General features: G+C 46.1%; 1 protein-coding gene across 2 annotated transcripts in view; it reads right to left on the bottom strand.

Moving 5' to 3' along the window:
* Positions 1–19,814, bottom strand: part of Mcoln2 (mucolipin TRP cation channel 2) — a 48,880-nt gene that overhangs the window by 16,096 nt on the left and 12,970 nt on the right. For both annotated transcript variants that reach the window (NM_001039005.1, XM_039101881.2), the window contains 6 exon segments: positions 2,889–2,988; positions 3,774–3,870; positions 3,985–4,069; positions 6,780–6,933; positions 8,756–8,929; positions 14,840–14,999. In NM_001039005.1, coding sequence (NP_001034094.1) covers positions 2,889–2,988; positions 3,774–3,870; positions 3,985–4,069; positions 6,780–6,933; positions 8,756–8,929; positions 14,840–14,999 — 770 coding nt within the window.

Below are 19,814 nucleotides of genomic sequence, written 5' to 3'. Positions count from 1 at the left end.
TTTTTTGGTTCTTTTTTTCGGAGCTGGGGACCGAACCCAGGGCCTTATGCTTCCTAGGCAAGCGCTCTACCACTGAGCTAAATCCCCAACCCCTTTCTTTTTTATTGATCAATTCTGTTGCTTGGCAGTTTTATACGTTTGTATAATGTATTCTGGCCTCCGTGCCCTGTCCTCTTGGCTCCTTCTCCTTCTCATCAATACCTAATCCCCTTCTCAGATTCATGGTCTGGTTTGTGACCCATCTGTGTGACCATTAGTCAGAACTTTGTGTTGGAGTCTGGCGGGGGTCACAGACGGGCATCCAACCGAACATGGTGGTTCTTGCCTTACTGAATCTGTGTGTGTGGTAGGTCCCTCCTCCTCCCGGGTCTGACTGTCCACCACCCGATCTCATGCATTCCCGGTGAAGAAGGCCTTTGATTCTGCAGCTGCTGAGCCTCTGAAATGCTTTGGAAATGGCTGCGACTTGCCCAGGTGATACCATTTCACGGCCTCCCTCCTTTCCCTCCACTGCCTTCTCGCCCCCACTCCTCCTCTCTCTGCTTCCTGGTTGTACGTTAAGGTGTGAGCCCTCAGCTTAGTTCTCCATGTCTGTGGTGTACTCCACACCTGTCTGTCACGATGGACTCTCATCCCATAAGCCCCAGTAAACTCCTCCTTTCCTAAGTCGCCTTGGTCATGGTGTTTGATGGCAGCAACAGACAAGCAACTAACACAATAACCTATGCTGAATGCAAACTAGTGAGAATGCTCCTGCCTCAGCTTCCCACGTGCTGGCAACATCCAGAAGCCATTGATTTCTTAACCCCACTGAAGACATCTTGCCTTGCAGAAACATCTCCCAAACCTGAGTTTGGAAAACACTGGGTCAGAGTTATTCCCAGCCACTCTGACTAGGGACAGTCCACACCCACTCACTACACCCTCCCAGATACCTGATGCTTATAGACACTCTACCACTATCTGCCTGAGGGACTCTGACTCAGTGCTATCCGATCTTACTAACTCTCAGTCCTGCAGTAAATAAACACCATTACACCCCATCACCACAGCCCTGTCCACCTTCTAAAGCCTCATGTGCCTGGCTATAAACTATAGCATATAAGATATAAGTTCTGGAGATCAGAATGCCCCTCAGGAAGCAGGTGAGGTGTGGCCGAACCTGGACATTGCCTGTTTTCGTTTTGAGGAAATGTGGATAACTGTGGATAGTGCCAAGAGGAAGCAAGCAGCCGCCGGGAAGCTGGGTGGGTGAGTAGAACATCAGAATACTTGGGAAACAGCGACCAGAGCCCACTAGATGTCGCCTGACTTCGTCTCATAGGCAGATCTCTCAATCCACCACACAGCTTCCAATGGAAGGGGTGGCATAACCCATCTCCTAAACTGATTTTAGATTAGTTAGATTTTTAGTAACTTCACAACCCCTCGCTCTATTTTAAATGTATGTTTTCCTAGTGATGAGGTCGAGTTTCTAAGACACGGCCTTAGGAATCACACATTTTAGGTCTGTGTGGCATGTGCTTCTCTCTGTTGGCCACACGGGGGAGCAAGAGTTCTTCTGTTCTGTGCATCCGTATTGTGGGGTGTGTGGAGGGAATCATTGTCCCGGGAGCTCTGTGGTTCACTTTGATCCTCATGGTGACTATTGTAAATCACAGTTTATATATGGCAAAGGCTACTGCCCTCTCCAAACATATAGCTTCAACCTTTGCTTGAACGTGAGGGTTACAATGTTGGTGCTGCTCTTTGAGTTATCTGCTGTGAAGTAGAAAATCCATTTTAGCGTGCTTCCTTAAGAGGAATGACTGAGCCCAAAGCTAGAAAAGAAAAAGAGAACTTCAAGATCATCAGCCATTGTACAGCTGAAAAGGAATAAGCCACCATGGAGTAAAAATCACATGACTCGGGGGGGTGGGGATTTAGCTCAGTGGTAGAGCGCTTACCTAGGAAGCGCAAGGCCCTGGGTTCAGTCCCCAGCTCCGAAAAAAAGAACCAAAAAAAAAAAAAAATCACATGACTCATGTTTTGTCTTTCTGGTCATGTGGTCCTAGTGAGTTCATTTTAATGGAGCTCGCCAGTTCACCATGCCCAGCATTCTTCAGTGACACTGCCCTGACCACTAATAATCAAAACGGGATCCACATATCTTACGCTCCTCTTTTGGCTTAGGCTGGCCCTGAACTCGAAATTCTCCGTGTGTCTTCCTGCATAGCTGAGATTACAGGTATGTGATGCCAGACCCAACCCAACAAGGTTATTTAAATATGTGGACCATAAGGTGACCGAGATGTCCCCATGTTTATTCAGGTTCACCCTGGGGACTTGACTCTTCTGCTTGGTCCGAGGCTTTGCTCAGAGCACACCTCCTCCAAGGGTCATTTCATGACTCCACTGAGCCCTGGTCAAATTCACTCATTTCCCTTCTTGCTGAGGCCTTCCATACCTCCTCAGCTATCCCTACTCATAGCACACCAGAGATCTGGTCACATGGGTCTACCTCGCTAAGGCTTTCCCTTCTCACAGTCATCAGAGACAAGCAACTCTGATGACTTCTGTTCCCAGCACTCAGCACCAACACCCTCAATAGATACAGCCATTGCTCTTGCTTTGCAGAGGAAAACTCTGAGACAGAGAGGCCAGGCAATAGGTCCAAGCCTCCAGCCATGACGCACAGAACCAGAATGCAAGCTCAGGCCATCCGGCTGCAAGGATCAAACGCCCAAACCACCGACTCAAGAAGCGATAAACACTTGCTGACTTGGCCTGGCGTTTGAGCTGTGTTTCTGAAACTTCTCCCCCACTGCCTTCCATACCAACCACATGGGTTCTCTAAGTCCCCCAAACTTCCTCCAACCCACGAAGGACAGACTGAACGGCACACTTACGAGACCCAGATAAGTTCATGTGTTTACATTCTTCTATGTTGGCCTCGCTGTTAAAGTAGATTTTGATTTTTCCACTGTGGGCCGTGTTGTCGAAGGTAATCTAGAGACAGAAACGGAGAGGTTACAGTCCAGCGAGGCAGGGGTCGGGTGGGAGTTGTCGGGAGTCAGCAGCACCCAGATGGAATTCTGACACAGAGACTGCAGGGATGAGAATCCCTCTGCATGAGGGTTCTGGTCCAGCTGCTCTTGCTATGGTGAAACGCTGGCCTTAAGCAGCTTGGGGAGGAAAGGGGTTATAATTCCAGGTCATACCCCAGCCCTGAAAAGAAAGTCACAGAAGGAACTGTAGAACATGCCACGGAGGAAGTCTGCTCACTGGCTTGCTACATTCAACCTGCTTCCTGGTCTAGCCCAGGACCTGTCCACGGAGAGCAGGGCCTCTCCTGCATCAGTGAGCAGCCCAGAAAGTGCCCCACTGAGATGCTCACCAGCCAGTCTGATCTGGGTAATCCTTCAGTGAGCACACCCTCAGGACGCCATGGGCTGTGTCAGGCTGACAGCTGAAGCTAACCGGGAGGATTTGTTTATAATTTTCTTTTAATGATTAAAAACTATAGTGTAAAAGGTGAAGGTTTTCTGTGGGTGCTGGGGATTTGAACTCAGATCCCCACGCTTTCCGTATCAAGCCACCTTCCCAGCCCAGGAGTAGGGTTTTAGAGAGTTGGAAAGGACTGGCTCCAACCTCACAGGAAACAGTCTCTCCGTCAGGCACCACACCATCACTGAAGCGGTTCCAGCACAGTAACATCTAATGTCAGTAGGCTTATCCTCTTCTACAAAAGCCAGAGGGAACAGAACAGAGGCTGACATCAAACAGACACTTGCCGTATTCTGAAAGAGGTAACAGTCTGGTACCTCTCGGGAGTGAACTGCCTGTAGGTCAATTCCTTTGAGGGCAAAAGAGATATCCACTTGTACGAGCCTAAATAAAATAAAATACAGGAAAAGGGATAACAGTCAGCGTCGCTCTCCTTGTCTCCATGCCCCTCCACCCAGGCCTCCTCTCCTGGGTATTGAGACTCGATGCTGTGTTTACCGATGAAAATCCAGCCTGAAGAACGATGCCTGTGCCCAGTCCTCGGGGTCCTTGGTGAGCACCTGGAGGTCCAGGTGAGTGCAGTCTAGAGCAATGGACAGACAGGGAACGGTCACTCCTGGCCGGAGTCTGGTGCTGACATGAGTCCAGCAGCCATTGGGTGAGAAGGACCCTATGAACGTCTCAAAACGGCAGCCAGGAAATATCAACTAATTACGACGTGGAGCACGGTCACCCTCCAGGTGACCACCTTCATCCAAGGACCATGTCAACATGGCCAGTCTGGAGAGGAAGCAGGCGTCAGGTGCCTCCTGCTACGATGCTCTGAGAAGGACATGTCACCTGTGCATGTCCCTAGCTGCGGTCGTGATTAAATAAAAATGCACAGCAGAGGCTGGTCTTCCCCTTTAAGTTGCAGTGCTCCCCAGAGCATGGTTGGAAGCATCCGTGAGAGGAGCTCTGTGAGTTCAAGGTTAGCCTTGTCTTGGCTCACATAGCAAGTTCTAGGCCAGGCAGGGCTACAGAGCCCTCCATATAGATTAACCTCTGAACTGTGTGGCCCCGTGTCATTGCTTCACAGGACAAGGAGGAGGAGATCCAGAGGCAAGCATTGGCAAGGCCATGGAGACGGAGACTGGTGTGAAGCCCATGCTATGTCTTCATCTGCTGTGCTGTCTCTGGTGTGGAGAGGTCTGGACCTAGAGCAAGCTGGCTACCAATGGGTTCTCTGGATCTCTACGCTTTCCTAACATCGACTCCTTATTTGCTTCAGTAACACTTAAGATATGAGGGGCTTAATAAAAATGTGCTATCCTGGGCCAAAAACAGGGGCACAGAACTGAATGGACAATTCCACAAAACAGGGTGCTATGGGCAATGTGCTACGGCCCTGTATGTTCTCTGGTTAATGAATTGCTCTTTTTAATCCTCAGTGCAAACGTGAGAGGCAGGCAGTGCTGGTGCCATGTTATAGGTGAAGAAACCGAAGCAAGGAGGTCAAGAAACTTTTCTATGGTTGCACAATTATCCGCTATCAAGATGTAGACCCACCCATTCTTGCCTCCATGTCCTGAGTTACACCAAGACTGGCCCTTCTTCTTGGTTTTAGATTCCTTTTCTGGCATAGTTTAGCAGAAGTCTGCTAATGAGGTAGACAAGCACGGTTTGACCTTACACTGGAGGAAGCCCCTTGACTTTTCCTTGAACCGCGGAGAGCACAATCCTTCCATGCCGTCAATGCCAACGACTATCTATGTAGCTAGCTCACTTGGTGGGCTAGCCTCAGATCTAATTCACAGATAATTAAGTGTCCATTGATAAACAAGAAACAAACTCAACTTGGTCTACACAAGCAGTTTTGCATGTTGAGTTTCAGCCTACTGGGTGGCGGGCCAGACCAGTTGTTTGCATTTGAATACTGAAGGATGATTTAATATGTAGCAAAGGGCATGTTGCATTTGCAAGCCGTATGATTTAATATGTAGCAAAGGGAATGTCACATTTGACAGTGGCTAAGACAGGACAGCATCTCCTTAACTGCAAGCACATCCCAAGGGGATCAAATGTAACCACATTACACCATCTGGAGGCCTGAGTAAAATCAACCCACATTTACTTCACTTCCAGGCTTTCTCTAGTGTCTGCAAGAAAACTAAGTATCAGGTGTTTTTTTAAAAAAACCTTCATACCTTTTAATGCGCTGACGGATTCTTTTGACGGGTTATAATTAATAAGGTAAAAGAATGCAATGAATACAGTTAGGTAATCTCTCTTAAGATCAAATTCCTGGTCAACCTCTCTCCATCTACTCTAAAATATTCCATATACCTTTAGAAAGAAAATAAACAAGGTCACCACTGGGAAATAAATAAAACCTGCCTTTCAGTCCTGATCATCTGCCCTGACCATTGATACTGACTTTGGCCTGTAAGCAACCCTGACCAACTCATTGGTTCACTGAGCTGGTGGCTGGAGTCAGTTCTCTGGTCTATCATTGGTGCCCTATCTGGGATGAATATAAACTCCTTCACATCTCCTAGGAAAAGCCATACAACTACTACGCCAGTCTCAGGTGAGCAAGGCTACAGGGCATGAAGACCAGGAACGTTTCAGTGGTGGCTGATTCCCCTCTCAACATGGTCTCTAATGGCCGCCTGGTAGTCAGACACTGCATGGGGCAACCCCACTTAGTGACTACTTTCAGGAGCCAGAGCCCAGGACACACTTGTTCACACATGGGTTCTGAACAGCCAGTTCAAGGAAACACGTGAAATCTCCATTCTGTGAGGGGTCTTCTTGTGTTACCAAAAGACCTCAAGATCAGAATTAGAAATATGGCTGAACAGGCTTTACGACACCATCATTTAACTAAAGCCCACCCCATTCCTAGGACCTTTCCTCCTGAACTACCAGGCGCTTGAAAGACAAATTGGGTTTAGCTTTGGTCACCCGGTGACAGGGAACAAACCTGATGACATGGTCACAACTGCGATTCTGGAACGTGGGCAAAAGTGTCTACCGCTAAGAGCACTTACTGAAGAATTTTAAAATGTACCAAAGAGATATGACAAAGAGAAACAGTGGTCCCTTCCCAGCTCCCTTCCCAGGAAGCACATGATTTCCTGAGCCAAGGCCTTTGGAGGAGGCCGAGAAAATGGCAGGCTGTGTCAGGGGAGCCTGTTCCACTGAGCTCCACTGGGCTCCACTGGGCTCCACTGAGTTGCTAGCACATGGGGGCCATTTTGCTCATCACAGGAAATGACAAAGTCACATGGTGAAATGGTCACTGGAGTTACCTGTCTCAATGTCACTGTCAATGTTCAGGGTCTCGTTAGAAGAAAACATGGCCCCGCTCTTGTAGTGCTGCTTACAGAATCTCAAGCCAGTTCTATTGTCTTCACTTTTTCCATAACCAAGGGTGGCCAGGGAAATGTTCTTTAGATGGCGATACTGTTTTTAAAAACACAGTTAAATTGTAGTTAAATAAACACACAGGTTCTTCAAAAGCCACAAATCGTACCACATGGAGTGGCTTCTACCTGCTTTTATTACTTATGCAATGCTTTTGGGGAGCAGTGACCAGCTCCACACAGCACAAAGGCTATGTTTTCTTTAGTTGAACAGGGACTCACAGAACTCTATACCAAACCAATATCCTGTGGGACACGGCCAACTTCCTCCCAGCCAAAACCAAGGGCTCACTTCTCTCTAAGATTTTATCTCATAATGGTCCCCCTTGGTTCTACCTGTAAAACCCAACCGGCCTCCAGGCAGTTTCCAGGGCCTGAGGACATTTTTCTACTTCTGGTTGGTTAGTTCCCTCTTCCTGGAACTCCATCTCTATCTGCTAGGTTCACACCTTCGAATCTTGGTCAAACGTCACCACGACCGTTTGACTTAACTCCTCCCAAGTGAGACTCCACTGAGCTCATGAAATTTGTTAACAGATACCACAACTTCACTTTGTACCTAATCATTATAACACAATTAATTATGTGTCAGTTAAAACAAAACAAAAAAACAGCTAGTGAAAATTCGAAACTTAGGAAACTGCAGACATCCTTCTCATAGCAGAAGTACCCCCATCTCCTTCCTTGGTTCACTGAGGACTTGAAACATCCACATGTCACAGATCACGCTCACATGACTAATACTCTTACATTAACACAGTTCTGCTGCTGGCTGCCTTCACTAATATGGCCTCACTAGACTCTGTCTTCATTTCTATGACTTCACTAAGAAACATTTACTATATCACAGAAATGTTATAACTACTAGCAGTTTCAAGAATATTAAAAAAAAAAAAACCTAAGTATGGTGGAACAGGCCTTTAATCCCAGCACTCAGGAGGCAAAAGCAGGTGGATCTCTATGTTTTTGAGACTGGTCTGGTCTACATAGTAAGTTCTAGGCCAACTAGGGCTACATAATGAGACCCTGTCTCAATAAAATTAAATCTTATCTACTTGGCTAACCATTAAAAATTTTAGTCTTACAAGAATTTCAAGACTCTGTCACTTCTCCCACAGCCTTCACATGCTGTGTTCACCAATCTTAAACTATCACAACATGGTCTTCACCCAGTTTTAATCAAGGTTCCTCTATGTGACTCCCACCCTACCCAAGGCACCATTTCTTCCTTATCTCTGCCAGCAAGAAACTCAGCTGTGCTTAACAGCATGTTTTGGGTGCTCTGACATTAAGGAGCCAGCCTTCAATACTACTCATCTTATTTATCTTCATTTATTTAGCTTTCTCTTCTAGACAGGCCATGATTTCATCTTTCTATTCCATGCTACCTCATCAATGTGTGGTGCTTGCAAAACACAAGGAACACAAGTATTTATGGAATTAATGAAAGGGGGGACACTACCCCCAAATGTTTTCTTCACGCCCACCAACTTCACAGAGTATCAAATCCCATGTTCTCAGTATCTAGCTAGGATTGTTAGTGCTATAATACTACATTTCAGACCACCACAGACCTTCAGACTTGGTTTCAAACCTACACCAAAACTGATTTTATAACCTCTTAACTCTTTGTTCTAAGTTAATTTCCCCCAAAGCAGTCGTCCTAAGTCAATAACCTAGAAAGATTAAAACCTAAAGAAAAAATGTAAATGGCCAGGTTCTACTATCAGTGCCTGAAGGAACAGTAAAGGTCTCTGCAGGCCATACGAAATTTATATGAGATAGTAGTGTTTACTGGTTTGCTGAGACGACACAGTCACAGATCTATACAGTGTTTACGGTAGGTTGTTTAAAACACTTGCCTGCTTTATAGCAAAAAAGATGCTCTCGTAGGCGTCCTCCTGAGTGTATATGCTGCAGCTGTAGTCATCTTCATCAACTCCAGAAAATCCTTTCAAAAACAAGTGCTTAAAAGCAACAGTGTTATCTTCTTTGAAAGCCACCACCAACTGGTTACCTAAGCCAAACCGAACAAGCTACAAAAGAAAACAAGAATGGTGGCTTTTACCATTTACCAGAGAAAGAAAATGGCTTCTGATCCTTATCAATTCTCACCTCTAAGCATCTGAAGAAAAAAAGTATCCATCCCCCTAATTTACACAAGAAGAGCAATGTTGTCAACAACAAGAGCCCCAGAAGAGGACCACCTGGTTGAGCTACATCAGCAGTACTCAGTAAAAGACTGTGTTAGGACTCAGAAAACATTCCAAAGACAGGTGCTTGAACATGCTTCTTGAGCTGAAGAAGCAGCCTTAAAGCCAGGTTTCTCCCAGCTGCCTTTGGAAAGACAGAACTGTCACGTGCTTCTCTGTCTCATCAGGCAGAGAAAAGCAAGTGACTCTAGAAAAGACAGTTGACACCACACCCAGGACTTTGCTCCAGGATGCCTTCAGGACCTTTGCTCCCTTATAAATCACTTACTGCCAGACACAGCAGCCACTTCTATTATACCAGCATTCAGGGGACAAAGGCACAAGGGTTGCTGTGAGTTCAAGGCCAGCCTGGTTATGTGAGACCTTGTTTCATATAACCCAAAAGTGCCCTAAAGCTAAAGACTCAAAGGCATTCTTCACCAGGAGCAAAAGTTTTCCTCTCAGACGCCATAAACAGGAAAAACAGCTAGGACCAGAGTTTTATAAGAAACCAGGAGCCTACCCACAACACTTAGGCGCACATGCACACAAGCCTGCTCCCCCCTTCACACACATACTACATATGTGCACGTGCCTGCAATGCATGCCTTCACCCCTGCACTCTGTCACACAGAGCACACACTCATTCAAAGCTCCGCCCACACACGCTATCACAAAGGCATGATCTCTCTTACACACACACACACACACACACACACACACACACGTGCACATGGCTGCATGCATGCCTTCACCCCTGCACTCGTCACACAGAGCACATACTCATTCAAAGCTCTGCCCCCACCCACATATATACACTAGCAACTGTAGCGAAGTCAAGCCTCGGCAAGCTACTCTCACATCCCGTTCCCACTTTCCAAGCTGTCTTAAAAATCAAGACTCCAGAGTGTTTCATTTGGGTGCTCACCCAGCCAAATTCTCAGGGCACCTTGAACTGTTTCTCACGTATAAAACCAGGAGAGTGGACTGGGTGGCCCTGTGGTAGTCATATCCTGTGTCACTCACCATACTATATCCACACAACGATCTACAAACGAAACAGCTCAGCCACTGAGACTAACGAAATTGGCAGAAGCTTCCTTCACAATGGCTCAGGTTTAGTTCTTATATTTTGTCTGGTTGGGTTTTCCCGTGTGTGTATGTTTGTATGCAAGTTTACATGTATGTATGTGCATATGTGTGTGGAGACCTGCAGGTTACCATTGGGTGTCTTTTCTCCGCCTTATATATTTAAGTAGAGTCTCTCACTTGAACCCAGAGCTTGCTGGTTTGATTAGTCTAGCTAGACAGCTTGATCTGAGGAGGCCCTGTCTCTACCTCCCACGGCAGGGGGATCACAGGCAGGCTGCTATGCCTTCCTACCTCCACTTACATAGGTGTTTGGGATCAGAACCCTGGTCCTCACAGTTACACAAGGACACTTTACCCACTAAGCCGTGTTTCTAGTCTTCTTCTATAACCCTCTGGATCCATTTAGTGTTGAATGTGGCATTATATCTTGTTCATTTTTAAAGACTGAATAAATAAAACTGTAGCCACTGTGTTTTCAGGAACTGCTACAGGCCGAGACTCACACTAACAGCTTCCTTTGCACTGTCTTGTGCACTACTACAACCAGCCCTGGTTATCATGTCACTGCCACAGCTCACCCTTTACTCTACAAAGCTCGAACTGGACTCTAATATCTAATGCTTTACATCGCTAATAACCTCATGAAATTGCTCTCCCTCACCCACCTAGCTAGAATGGAAGCCAGGCCAACTCCAACGCTTTCTTACTATGCCTTAATAAAGCTGTGCCTTCTGACTAAAAACTTTAATAAAAGGTCTCTGGGAAGAAATGGATATTTAGTGCTAGCTTTTCAGAATTATAAGAGCAACACAGGTACACTTTTACACTGTTGGGATACTCGTTATTCCCTTAATATCACCAAGTCACATCCCTCAAAAACCAATAACTGGGTACTTACTACAAACACGGTTTCTAAGAAAAAAAATCAGAGGGAATACCTGAGTCTATTCCAACCAGTACTGGAGAAATCACACGACCTAAAGTCAAATGCTCCCAGCACGTGACGCTGTCAATGGCGCCTGCAGGTGATGTCAGTGAATGACAGGTTGCCTTTTGAAAGCGAAAATAATAAACTAGGAAACCAACACAGGGCTGTTTGGAAGATGCGGAAGAGGCCAGCCCTCTCCCGACAGCCTGAGCAGTAGCCCTTGGATGAAACTCTCCGCCATTGTGTGGAGACTGGTCTTTTCCAAGCTGGGGTACAGTGAGAGTGAGATCGTGCACAGTACTGAGCAGGAACTCATCACGGAGTACTGGGCATTCTGATTGTGTGTGTGTGTGTGTGTGTGTGTGTGTGTGTGTGTGTAGTACATATTTTATATATATATATACATATATATATATATATATATATATATATAATGCATTGTCACTTCCATTACACTGGACTCCAAGAGGAAGAAGCTCCCCCCCCCTTTTATTGTAGCACCGTAGAATCAGAGAGGGAATGAAGACCCAACTGTCACTGTCAAACAGAGCCCAGTGCTGGTTGAAACACCACTGTACACATATACAACCTGAAGTTGGGACACAGACTCAGGCAGGGCCATCTAGAAAGCCTCTAGAAGTGTCACATCTGCCTGACACTGAAGCCTGTTCATTCTCTCACCCTCCTTGCCACACTCTGCCCAACACTGCCCGCTGACTCTAGATGCGGGGAAATTTGACGCTGCCTTCCCGAGGTCACAGTGAAGTAGGAAGAACACAAAGTGTATGGACAGGGAATGGACAAGCTGACCAAGAGTGGGGCATACACTTGGTTGATATTTAAAGCCACTGCCTCATTGAAACTTAAAGCCATGAACATGGTGCTGAGAGGGTGGTGTTGTGACCTCTGCCTGGAACCTCTCTCTCTGTAACGACAAACAGGAAAATTTTCTGATTCTCTTGTTCCTGGAACAAACTGATGTCTTCATACACCGGCCAGCCTCACCAGGGAAGGGCTAAAATTGCCAAAGCTTCTCTAAGGAAGCGTGATCCTGAGCGGGAAGTGGCATAGTAGTCTCAGGCCTTGACAGGACAGGAGTCAGCAGAAGTGAGGGAGGATGGTGTCAACTAAATGACTATTTTCAAAAAGAGAATGACAGCAAGAAAATGCATCTGCGTGCCACTAACTAGATATCAAGATTTGCTGAGAACAAGAATCAAAACACACACACACCACACACACACACACACACACACACACACACACACACACACACACACACTGCTTGTTAAACGTAGTCTGGCAAATGCAGTCATTATGAAATCCATGTAGGAGAAAACGTACTGTGCCCAGTAAAAGCACGCCACTAACTAGATCTCAAGATTTGCTGTGAACAAGAATCACACACACGGGAGGCGGGGGGCAGACAGACAGACAGAATGCTCGTTAAATGTAGCCTGGCAAATGTAGTCATTGTAAAATCAATGTAGGAGAAAACATACTGTGCCCAGTAAAAGTGAGATTGCAGTGTGATTGGCACCAGCGATGTGATGGAAAGATTGACCCTCAGGAGAGAACACAGGGGCTTTCCTGAGATCGTAAATCACTGCAGAGCACAGCCACTGGTTTATTTGTTTGTTTTTCCTAAAGTTTCCTGCTGTGAAACCCTGACTAAATGCCTCTCATCTCTTCAGGGTCACTGACCTAGGAAGCCTTCCTACCTGTGAATCTGGGAGACAGAACCTATATCCAGAAGAAGACAGTGGGAGAGAACAGGAGTACAGTCCCACCCGGCTCAGGTCCCAGCTCCTCAGGGAACCAATGCAAGGGCTGTAAGCGAATTGTTGAACCCTTTTGTCCCAGTTTCTTCACCCATGAGAAGGGGATTCTAGCTGAACAATTATGGAGCAGAGAGAATAAACCGAGTTGGCACCTATGAAAAACTCCTTACGTTTGATAACGGCAAACACTAGCCTGTGATCTATTGGCAGCTGTACAAGGCACCTGCAGTGTGTCTCCAATTCGCTGCCCTGCAAGTGACATGTTTCTTCTGTGGTTTAAATCGGAGAGCAGAGCAGAGCAGATAGAAACAGGACTCAATGGCTAGGAGCACTTGCTGCTTTTGCAGAGGACCAGAGTTTGGCTCATGGCACCCACAGTGGGCAACTGGCAACCAGGTTTAATGCCAGCTCCAGGAGATCTGCTGCCTCCTCTGGTCTATCCAGGTACTGCGCCCATGCGTGTACATACACATAGACACTTAAATAAAAACTAAAACAAATCTAAGTCAGAGGTAAGAGACTATGCTAGAAGGGCCTTGAGCCTGGGGAAAGCTTGAGTGGGTGACATTTTGAAGAGGAAGTCGGTGGGATATAGCAGCATCGAGACTAAGGAAGTCAAGTTAAAGGCGGCCATTGTTTTTACGCCCATGTGAGCTACAACTTTAGTGACAGAACTAAATTAAAATATCAAAATCGAAGCACATTAGAAAACCGGTAAATAATGAGCGAAATCATTTCTTCATCTTCTGAGGAACACTAACAATAAAGAAGACCCTAACTTATAAGTCACCAAGACTAAAATCCAAAAACCAAGAATGGGCAAGTGTAAGAGAGCCATCTTCCTTACCGCACCCTGATGCTGGTCTTGCTGCTTCTGAAGTGACTGCTTTCCTTTCCTCCTTTCTTTAAACAATGATTTCTACTTTGTTTTATTCTATTAGTGTATATGAGTGTTTCTGCCTGAATGTATGTCTGTGCACAGCATGCACGCCTGGTACCCACAGAATCCAGAAGAGAGTTTCAGGTTCCCTAGGCCCAGAGTAAGATATGGTTGTGAGCCACCATGTGGTTGCTGGGAATTGAACTCAGATCTCTGGAGGAGCAGTCGGTGCTCTGAATCTCTAAGCCGTCTCTCCAGCCCCATGGCTTGCTTTTCTTGCAGCTGAATGAACTGGAACAGCGTGTCAATCAACTCAATGACCCCTCCCCCCGTTATGAACTCAGAGTAAGGCTGCAACTGCGCTTACTGAAGAAGCTCTCTAGTACCAAGACGGATGCGTCCTTTAAACCCTTTATATTATATTCCAGAACAATCATCCTTACAGTTTTGGGTTGATGGTACCAGTAGATTATGTACCAGTGGACCCAAAGACCCCCACGTCAGTACTGTTTGTTTTGTTTGTCTAGACACGTGTTTCCAAGGTAACCACCCTCAGAGAAGTTGCCATAGATGGGTTCAGTGTCACAACCAACAGCTACACAACTCTAATGACCATTCCTACTCTGGTGACGACCTTAAATCAAGGTCCAAATGTAAAGTTCATCCACTCTTGAGAGCACCCAGTAGTTAGTCTTTACCTGAGCACAATGCTAGAGGTACGAGAGAAAAATTAGCATTTTCTATATCTGAAGACTTTCAAATACATTTTAAATCAGGCCTGAAGGATTTTTTGAGAACACCTTGATGCTCGTGAACCTCACGTGGGTCAGGGGATGGAGGGATTTAGAAGGCCCTTCCTCATGGACCTTGTCTTATCTGGCATTTATATCTCCTGTGGAGATGTGGCCTCATGATCCCTTATCAAAACCAGGTCATCTGAATTGAACTTCGACCTGCCCTCTGCCCTCTGGAAGAGGTTTGGTTTTAGATTCGTGAACTTCTGTGGTGTGAGTCTTGCCGACCGACAAGCAAGGACAGGATAGTTGGAGGGGAAGCGTAAGGGTGTGAGTTACCTGTGTGGTTACCATGACTATCTTCAAAATCTGCAAGGCCAGTTTCCATGGGATCTGGCGTCTGGCTCGGTATTTCTCACAGGGACTCATGAAGTAGAACTTCAGGTCTTCCCTCAGACACTCTTCCTTCACCTCAGAATCAAGAGACGCCACTGCAGCTCTGCCAGAGAAGACAGGTTTTAAATACCCCGGAACAGCCTGCTTCTCACAAACTCCGGGCCTGCACTTCCTGTTCATATCCTTCACTCCGTTAGTTCCACAGACACAGAACCCTCAGACCAGTGAAGCTCGTGTCCCTAGAAATCCGAACAAGGACTCCACTCCTTTGCCACCTGCCTTTGCGCATAACCACCCAGTTCCCTCGAAATGCCTACTAGCAGAATTAAAAGTGTTGTCTGCTGTTTCCCACATCTTAACGTGCAACGCCTCCTGTTCCTAAGGAGTTAGAAGAATGCGTGAGTGAAAGGGAGGCCAAGAGCATGGGCGTGTGAGAGTTTCTCTGTGTGTGAGTGTGTTGTACTGATACAATCAAGATGGGACGCTATCAGGAACTTTGGGTTGGAAGTGACTGATATTTGATACATGGCAGTGGAATTAAACTACTGAAAAACTAGCAGGTCCTTGCCTATAACTCCAAGGATTATAGCCGCCATTTAGGAATGTTGTCAATGCTTACAAGACTCTAGCAGAGAGTTGCAGGGGATGGACATGATGGTGACACATTTTTAGCTGCAGGAAATTGGCAAAGAAGAGAGATTTACTTTGAAGGTGTAAATGGCTCAAGACAATTAGAACAGCAGCTCTCTGGCCATGGCCAGCTAGAGTTTGATCAACTTGCTTGTCAACACGAGACTCATGCTGGACACATGATTCACGGAGGCCAGAGACAATCAATGAGATGTGTTCAAACAACTGAGAGCATAACTGATGAGACACGTGGGGATTATTTTATTTTTAAATTAAGTCTTCAAACTGAGGAGTGTAAAGCATGCTGGGAGTATAGCAACTATTAATGCCCCTATTTTCATTTTGCCTAAAACCTAAAAACATGAATTTTATTAATAATGGAACATAGAACATGTGTAGCACAAATTGATCTTTGGATACTATGCATACAGCGTAATAGAATAACATATAGATTTCACAGTAGAATGTTATCAGCATGCTCACCGTGGGACTATTGTGATAAACTTCTGTTTGGACAAGTCAACAAAGATCAGAGATCATAGATGAAAAACACCGTCTGTGGAGTTTCTGGAGGGACTCTCACCATCACTGGAGGAGTTTGCAGAGACTGGAGCTAGCCCAGAAAGTCAGAAGAACCAGAAAAAGTGTCACCAGCACGCCTTTTTCCAACTGTCTCAGAAGCTATCCATCTCGAGCTTAAGTCTTGGTGTCTTGCGTCCCTTAAAGTAGGGCACGTCTTAAGCGTAAGTGCTGCTGGACAGGAAAACTGCTCAAGTAATGGATTCCTTAGGAAGGTTTTGGAACTGGGGGTTGTAAATCTTGTAAATCTGCTTACAGAGACTATTTAAACATCGTCCTGCATGCCTTATGATCTGTTATCTACCTTGACTAACAACTTTAAAGGAAGCTCAGAAAGGCAGGATGGGGCAGAACATAAACACTGTGGTGTGTGTGGGAAGTCAGAGGACAACTGAATGGAGCCAGTTCTCTCCTTCCACCTTTACGTGGGATTGAGCCAGGCTTCCACAGCAACTGCCTTTACCTGCTAAGCCGTCTTGTGGTCCTGTTTTTCTGCTTCTAATTTGGTAATTTTTCTTTCTTTTTTTTTTTTTTTTAAATCTTGCATCTAAGATTGGTACACTAGGTTAGCTTGAATTCTCCTGCCAGAAATGAAGAAATGAAGAAGAAGGAAGACAGGGAAGGAAAGACAGAGGGAGGGGAGAGAAAAGTGAGTAGAGAAAGAAGATGAGGGTGGGAGGTGGAGAAAACACTCCCCATGTGAAATCCACACTGCTTGAAGGTGGATGGAGAAAACCCCGTAAAGACCCAATGGTCCGTCTAACAGCGAGAGCTCCGGGGGCATCCACCAGATGTCCAGAGCAATGTCAACTGCCAGGCTCACACTCTGGGACTTAAGGGGTACTTTTATAATAGGGGACCAAGAAACTAGGGCTCAGGCCAGATCCCACCACGAGCTGACAGCAGAGTTTCCTCTCACACATATGTGTGCCCCAAAGCACTTTCATCTCTGGAAATAGGCTGAGAAACCACTCCTAAGGCCACCCCGCAGACCAGACTGACTCCATATCCTATTTCCAAAGTAAAGAGGAAATGAAAACGCCAGCCCATCCTCAGACATGCTAGCGGTAAATCAGACCAGTGGAACTCAGACCTAGGTGACTAGGGTACTTCAAAGTGTGGGGTTGCTTGAATCTGGAGGTTTCAAACTAGAACTTCCCTTTGTGCTTCTGGGGACTTGGGACAATATAATGTGTAAATCGTAAGCTATGACCAGCACCTCTTTAAACATACCCAGACCAGTGGTAATAAGATAACAAAAGACCTTAGAATGCAGCAGAAACCAAGCACGCACAACTGTGTGCACCAGAACTGGATATCTTGGAAAAGAGCCTTGTTGAGACTAGAGAGGTGGCTCAGTGGTTAACGTCACTGACTGCTTCTCCAGGGGACCCAAGTTCAATTCCAAGCACCCGTATGTTGCTATCAACTGCCTGTCTTCAGCTCTAGGAGATCAGATCCAAAGCTCTCTCCTAGGCACTTGCAAACATGTGGTGCACAGCAGGTAAAACACCCATCCACATAAAAATAAAGTGAAAAGAAAAAGAGAGTAGCCTAGCTTGCCATACAACATGGGTAAAACGCCTATAAGATAAACTTTAATAAACAAAATAACTTTTAAAAGTGAGAAACCAGCTACTAAACGAGTCTCATTTTAAAAGACAAAGCTGGACGTTGTGAATCGTATCTATAGTCTGAGCACTCCACAAGCTGAGACAAGAGGATTTGAAGGACTTCTAGGCCAACCTGAGCTACACAGCAAGTTTCAGGCCAGTCTGAGCTATACCTCAAGAAAGAATTTACATATGTGTTTGCCTTGAGCCTGCTACAGGCAGCTCCTTAGTTGGCCTTCCTGACTGATGGAGCACTTACTCTGTGGTCTGGTGCTTGGGACAGGACATGGAGCTGAGTAGGGTCCCTGAAGGTCACATGCTTGAGCTCCATCAGGACAGACTTATGAGCACATCATAATTAAGCAGGCAAGCAAGGGCTGCACTGTGGTTTACCCATGATTCCAGGCACAAAGTTCTGACTTCAAGGTGAGGGGTGCAGAATGTAAGGAGAGCTCCATCATAATACACGGGTGTCAATGCTGCAAGGGCACCTGACTGGGGAGGAGGAGGGACCCACTTATAAGAATGGATCATCTTCCCTGAGCCTGAGAACAGCATCCTCAGAAAGGAGCTTTAGAACCCCAAGAAGATGCCTGTGTGAGTGATAATTTTAGTCAGCCACCATCACTTTAGCTCTTGTGGTGATTTGAATATGCTTGACCCATGGGAAGTGGCACTATTAGGAGGTGTGGCCCTGCTGGAGTAGGTGTGGCCTTGTTGGAGGAAGTGAGTCACTGAGGGGGTTGGGGGGTGGGGTTGGGGGATTGACCTAGTGCTCAAGCTCTGCCTATGCAGAGAGTCTCCTCCTCGCCACCTTGGTTCCTCCAGCACCGTGTCTGCCTGCATGCTGCCTTGCTTTCTGCCATGATGATTATGGACTGAACCTCGGAAACTGTAAGCCAGCCCCAATTAGACGTTTGCCTTTATAAGAGTTGCCATGGTCATGGCGTCTCGTCACAGCAATGAAACCCTGACTAAGACAAGCACTAAATGATCCACCCTTATATTCATGATAAGCTTTTCATTTAGTAAATGTGAAAAGATGTTCTGAATCCTTAGAATCCTGATGTATGGAGAAGCCTTCACACACACAGAAGGGGGGAAGAGGGGGAGAGAGAGAGAGAGAGAGAGAGAGAGAGAGAGAGAGAGAGAGAGAGAGATTGATTGATTGTGTAAGAAATTCTGAACCCAAGCTTGTTTTTGCATGAAGAGTAGTAAACACACGAAGTGTTTGGTCAAGTGAACATCTGGAGAGCCAGCTTCTGCTGGCGACACTTCTGTGCCTTCTAGAGCTCAGGCCACTGAAGATGTGGAAGGCAGAAGTACAATTAAGACTTGTCGGGAGCTATATTGATGTACATCCTGGAGCAGAGGGGTATGCACTGCAGCCCAGCAGCTGCAAGAGACATCCAGCAATGTCTGCTCCTGATTCCTTCCCATCCCTAGCCACTCAGTGTTCAAGACCTGATAGCTGGTATTACCGTTATCCCAAGACCCTTTAGTAAGAAGCCCTGAGAGCTAGGGAGATATAGCTCAGTAAAGTGATTGCCTTGTAAGCAGGAACTGAATCTGATTTCCTAGAACCTACGGGAAATGCCAGCACGCTGTAATCTCATTTCCAGGGAAACAGAGAGAGGCACGCACAAAACATAGAACACACCTCTGTCTCTGTCTCTGTGTGTGTGTGTGTCTGCGTGTCTGTCTGTCTGTCTCTCTATCTTTCTCTCTGTCTCTGTGTCTCTCTGCCTCTCTCTGTGTCTCTCTTTGTGTCTCTGTCTCTGCTCTCTGTCTCTCTCTGTCTCTCTCTCTCTCTCTCTCTCTCTCTCTCTCTCACACACACACACACACACACACACACACACACACTAGCATAGTAGCCTCAGGCAGAGCCAGAAAAAAGAGAGCAAAAGCAACAAGGCTTTTGAAAAACCAAGATAATAAAAAGTATCAAAGCCCAAAAGTGAAACTCACCAAGATTTGTCTGAACTACAGTGACCTTTCAGACTGGTTGCTTAACTAACTCAACTGTTAAGATGTTTCTAACACTGGGAAGGATTACCAGGAAGAAAACTCTCCGGAAAAAGCTCCCCCTCCCC

Source organism: Rattus norvegicus, chromosome 2 (assembly GCF_036323735.1).
Source record: "Rattus norvegicus strain BN/NHsdMcwi chromosome 2, GRCr8, whole genome shotgun sequence".
Taxonomy (NCBI): Eukaryota; Metazoa; Chordata; class Mammalia; order Rodentia; family Muridae; genus Rattus; species Rattus norvegicus.
This window is presented reverse-complemented; position numbering and strand designations above follow the sequence as displayed.